Here is a 5,971-nt window from a genome sequence, read left to right as displayed (position 1 = left end):
GAGTGAGACCAGAGGGGGTTTTGATCTTCCACTATATGCATTGCTCATTTAGAGAAGAGAAGCAGTTTTCCTTCTCCTTTCCCCTTCGTGCCTAGACCATAACACCTCCAAACAGATACGCTGCAGCAGGACAAAGATTTACTGCAGAAAAACTGCATTTTACCCAGATCTTTCAAGAAAAACTGGAAGTAATGACTTTGGTTATTATAACTTAACACTTTGACTAAAAAAACTAATGGCAACTAAATAAACCAGGGGCAGAAGGAGGGGTGACACACAGAATGCATTAGCTGGAATGGATAAGAGCTCTTTGCTACTGGAAAGAATTCTGAAGGAAGAAGAAGGGTTTCAATTAATTGAGCTTCTTCCCACGAAGACAGGCTGCCACATCTTGATGCTACTCGTGCTCATCTCCACTGATCTCAGAGCTTCTGCAAGAGGAGTCACAGTGAAGCATTCTGGCCCCTGAAGAGCCCTCTTGTTTCCCTCTGTCTTGCTTCTGTTCTACGCTCAGCCCAGCTACGGCTGCTGCCTTGTGCCCAGATCTTCTCCTAGAACCTTCTTGTCTTCTCCTTTCTGCTACTGGGAATTGTTCCTTGGCAATCTCTGGCAAACTACTTATCAGATGGCTCCTGGACCCAGAGCTCTAGTGCTCCTGAGCACAAGCTTTTTGCAAGTGAGGAAGGAAAAAAAAAGTCAAAAAATGAAAAAAACCCAAACCCCAACAAACCCAAAGTTCATTAAGGGACTGTCAGGAGCAGAACCTGCTGTTTCTCTCCAGTAGATGTTCTCAAAGCCCTGTTATCTGTGGCCTGGTTAGTGCAGATAGGACACAAGGCAGCACATGTCAGCCAAACTTGCCATCAGCAGCTATTATCTCTAGCATCTGGCCTCATTTAACATGCATCGTGCACTCATCTGCAGGCACATGCATCTGCACAAACATCTGTGATGACCTCCTTCACAGACTACTTAGCTCCCTGCACTCCAGTTTGCACTGACTCATAGTATGGTGAAGATAAAGGCAGAGATAAAACCAGCCATTTACAAAACCAAGCTCTGTCAGAAAGGTGGAGAGACCAGAACAAATCAGATCTGACTTCTGAAGTAACATTCAACAACCAAAGACACGGTGTGTGCCATAGCCATGTCTGAATGGGACACTGTCCAAGCACCTCCAGCACATGTCCCTGGATTTCCACCCAAAAGTGCCATCACTGTGGCACTTCTCAAGAAGTTCTCACTGAATTAAAAAAAAAAGGGGGGTCAGTCTAAGACTATGTGCCAGTGGTTCTTGAGAAAGCTGCCTTCTAGCACACCGTGATGTACCATGAGGAACCAAAGACTGATTGCTGATGCAGCCTTCAGGAAATGAGTCAGTGTTAAGAGGGAGACACCATTTCCTTCCTCTGTTCAAGGAGCAGCACGGTGCCAGTTGAGCAACCCCTCTTATGCAAGCACTGAACCACTGCTTGGCCTTTTGGCGTTCTGGTCAGTGTCCCCTGCAAATGGACACCTCACATCTGCAGAAAAAAATATTACAGGGGAAAGACTAAAAGCTCTTAAACAGTCCTGCACAAAGGTGAGGAGCTCTGAGGACCCACTTATAGGAGGTCTCAAGGATTTCCTCTCCTACTGCAGCCTGATTTAAATGAAGATTAATGGTGCTCTATTGGCACAGACTGAATGGGACAACTTCACGTGTTGATACAGCCCATAAAATGAAGCAGAACTTCATTATTCCAGCAGATATGGAAGACATATCTTTAAATATTTGAAGATTTTAGTTTAGTGTACATTCAATCTTTACCAAACATCCCTCAACCTCCTGAGGCAGCTCTTACACCATTGCTATGTGGAAGTGCTACCTCGTTCCCAGTCTCCTCTGAAGATGCTCTCCTTGCTTTCACCTCCAAGGTCTCAGTGTCATCTCTGCCTCAAGCATCCAACGCTCTCCAAGCCCTCCTGCTTCGCTACCCCCTGCAGCTGCATCTCAGTTGCCAAGCCCTCACATTGCTGGCCACTTTGACATCCATCCCCTTTGCACAACACGTCCAAGGCCACATGCAGACACTACGGCTTCCTTGGCTACATCTGCATGAGCTGTACTTCTCTTTTTCTCCTCAAAGCTCTTAATCCTGCCCCAAATACATTTTGCCAGGACTACAGCCTCTCCAGCCTCTTTAACATCAGCCTTTCCTCTTCTCTGTTTAAACAAGACATGGCAATGAAAAATAACATCCCTACCCACTGATTTGATTTAGTCATTGCTCTCCTTAAGCTTCCCACTATCTGTCCACCCAGTATTATGTGAAATTCAAAGCAGTTCTCATGGTTCTGCTCTATCCCCCTCCAACACTGGTCTGGGCTGAAAGAACTGAAACTATTCACAGACACATCTTCCATGCACTATTTCACCTCTTCAGCCTCCCCACAAAAGCCAAAGACATTTGGTGTTAAAAACCCTTCAGAAAGTTCATTCCTTACATATAACAGAGGGAATTTATTTCAGATGCATTTTCATAAAGGTCACTTCCTAAATTCTTTTTTTCCTGAACAGCTTTATCTCATGTGATAGCTACAGAATCACAGAATTGCCTCGATTGGAGTCTCCTTCTCTGGAGACATTCAAAACCCGCCTGGACGCCTTCCTGTGTGATCTCATTTAGGTTCCTGCTCTGGCAGGGGGGTTGGACTGGATGATCTTTTGAGGTCCCTTCCAATCCCCAACATTCTGTGATTCTGTGATGCTGTGAAAAGACCTATAAGATCATCAAGTCCAATCATTAACCTAATACTAAACTAAGACTAGCTACAAATTAAATCTGCTCATGGGACATTTCTATTGATACATATTCTACTCAGGCTTTCTACATTGTGCCCATCACCATGGAAATTAAAAAAAAAAACCCAAAAAACAACAAACCAAACAAGAGTAACATTGTGCTTTGCAAGATGCAGTCCCACGCAGGTGACAAGATCAGCAGCTACTTCCTTCAAAATAACAAGCTTGAGCAAAAAAATCAAGAGGATGGTCCAATGCTCGTTTTTTAAGTACGAAGAATTAAAATTCACCCACAGAAGATTCTGACACAAGAAAGGAACCCCAGCTAATCCAGATGCATCTGTCATTCTCCACCCACAGCTAAGGTCTTTTTCCCTACTTTTACCTAAGGCAGAGCACATTTACTCCAGGATCAAAGGCAACCTTTCAAGGCACAAAGATTCAAACAATAAAAATGTGAAGTCTGTATTGTAAAACTCAGTGGGAAAAGAAAGTGCAACCTCACCCGCCAGATTTTCAAGAGTACTCAGCAGCAAATGGCTCCTGTTTTTCTCCCTGGGTGGTGCTGTTCACATGTTAAAATCTGGCCACATATACTGAATTACACCTACATTTGTAATTATGTTTATGTACAAATGGATAAACACACAGACAAGTCAGTCTGGAAAGGAAGGTCAGCAGCAGCCCAGAAAATGGGCTCCAACCCACTCCCAGCCACAGCTGCTACTAGGGGGTGGTAGATCCTCAGATGAAAGCCCTGGTAGGTTCTAGCTGCAGAAAGGCTGGTTTGGGTTAATAGCTGTATCCCCCTGAGTCCTACACAGCTGTACAGCTGTGCTTCTAGCAACCCAGCACCTCAATTTGACAGTTGGAGGGACATGATTAAAAAAAAAATTAAGAGCTTTTAAAACATTTTGGTTTGATCAGTTATTACCCTTGAAATACATTTTCTGTAACATATGGCATGGACAGAATACACAATGGTGTAGGAGATACACAAAGGCTTTTCGATCACTGTGCATTTGGATCAGCTTGATGTACTTTATGTGCTAATTATCCACTGTGTTAATAAGGGATTTTTCAGGTCTTTTAATAATGAAAAATATATATTTTATTTAATTTTGAGTAAGCCAAACCCCTTGTTCAGATGTTATACTTCTGAGAAAAAGTAAATACAGACAATTCTTTTGAATTGAAAAGCCAAAACATTTTGCTTGGGGAAAAAAAAAAAAACCCCAAACCCCCTTATCTCCATGCTGCATAATTTCAGTGATCTACTCAGAAAGTTTGGTAAGTCTCTGTTCACTGGCAGGGAGACATCCCAAACTCCAGTTAAAAAAAGCTCTGTAGTACACCAGTGTCTATTCTCTCCCTTGCATTTGCATGGCATGTTATCCAGACATATACACAGTGATAATTTTAGGAAGTTTTATTTTCTGAAGGTTTTTCAGTTCCCTTGGCATAATTCCTGGCCCCCGAGCTGCAACATCTACAGGGCTACATACCGTTGCTGGAGAGGAGCGTGAAGTATGTGACAGAGAATGTCTAGTGTTTTCCATCCCCCCATGAATGAGATAGGCTCCCGAGCCGGAGAGGATCGGACTTCCCCCAATGTCCATGGTGATGCCCACCATGTTGTGAGAGGGAATGGCTGTAGGAGAGGATGCCGCTGTAGTCACCTGAGCTCCACCTCCCTGCGGTTCGAAATAGGATGCTGCGCTGCTGGGGGCGTAAATCTGAGCTTCGGTGTTGTAGGAGTAGGCAGCTCGTCTGTCAAAGGAATAACAGGGTCAGGAGGTGGAGAGGAGCTCACGGATTTAATCTCATGGACAATAGTTTCCAAAATCTGGACCATCTTTCAAAAAACACTCGACCCCCGTTGTTGATTTGCTCCATTGAAATCATAGAATCACAGAATGGTTTGGGTTGGAAGGGACCTTAAAGATCATCTAGTTGCAACCCCCCTGACATCAGCAGGGACACCTTCCACTAGATCAGGTTGAAATTGAAGCCTGAAGTGCAAAAGTCAGTCCTGACAATGTTCATCATCCCTATGACAGCCCTGGAGCAAAGGTCCACAGCCACAGCGAGAGCAGAGAGCCCAGGAGTCGCTCTGCAGCCATTGGAGGTACCACGGTGCAGAGGGCTGAGAACATCCCGGAGGGCAGTGGGGTCATCAGCCCCAAAACAGGGGGGACAGCAGACAGGAGAAAAGGAAACCTTCTAAAACCCCTGTCCTGGTTTTAGTCAGCTGTTCTATCACCCAATGATCCCTCCTCCCCACCTGAGAAGAGGAACTGGAAAAAGGAAAGGAGACCCGTGGGTTGAAATTTTGAAATGAGAATGAAATGAATAATGAAATGGCATTATCTAATGAAATCATAATAAAAACTAATATTAATACTAATACTAATATAAAATACACAAAGGTATACTCGGCCCGTATAGTGCATGCTCCCAGCAGTGAATGCTGGACGCCAAACGCCGCGAGCACCACAGCTCCGGTGAAAGCACGATGGTCGGAGGAGGAGGGAGAGTTGGCCTTGGGAGCAGAATGATGGGTGAGACCCTCCAGGGATGGTGACCATTGAGGAAGAAGGGACGTCCCCAGCAAACTTTCCAGTTTATAGTGAGGGTGACGTTGATGGTATGGAACCCTGCTGTTGGCCAGCTCGGGTCAGCTGCCCTGGCTTTCGCTCCTCCTTGCTTTAGCACTTAGCTAACTCTGCTAAAACTAACTGCTAAAAGACCTTGATCACTATGGAAACCCACATACCATGGCTGGCCACAAACTAAAACAAAGTGTCTTATCAACTTTGTTCCCACCGAGTCGGCTGCTGCAGTCTTCTCAAAAATACAGCTTTCCTGAACAGAAAATTCGTTGTGTGTTTCTATCCCAGTGAAACCAGAACAACATCCTTCTTCGTCCAGCAGACTAAAACAAAGTGTCTTATCAACTTTGTTCCCACCGAGTCGGCTGCTGCAGTCTTCTCAAAAATACAGCTTTCCTGAACAGAAAATTCGTTGTGTGTTTCTATCCCAGTGAAACCAGAACAACATCCTTCTTCGTCCAGCAGTTACAGAATCACAGAATCCCAGACTGGTTTGGGTTAGAAGGGACCTCAGAGCATCTCCAGTCCCAACCCCCCTGCCATCAGCAGGGACACCTTCCACTAGACCAGGTTG

General features: G+C 44.9%; 1 protein-coding gene across 1 annotated transcript in view; it reads right to left on the bottom strand.

Moving 5' to 3' along the window:
- LOC104530599 (DNA-binding protein RFX2) overlaps positions 1–5,971 on the bottom strand; it is a gene marked incomplete at its 3' end in the record, with an annotated part of 27,069 nt that overhangs the window by 16,340 nt on the left and 4,758 nt on the right. Inside the window, 1 exon segment of the mRNA XM_010175245.1 lies at positions 4,291–4,555. Coding sequence (XP_010173547.1) covers positions 4,291–4,555 — 265 coding nt within the window.

This window comes from Antrostomus carolinensis, unplaced genomic scaffold (assembly GCF_000700745.2).
Source record: "Antrostomus carolinensis isolate BGI_N321 unplaced genomic scaffold, ASM70074v2 scaffold2439, whole genome shotgun sequence".
NCBI lineage: Eukaryota > Metazoa > Chordata > Aves > Caprimulgiformes > Caprimulgidae > Antrostomus > Antrostomus carolinensis.
Note: the sequence above shows the minus strand (reverse complement) of the source record. Positions and strands in the feature narration are given on the sequence as shown.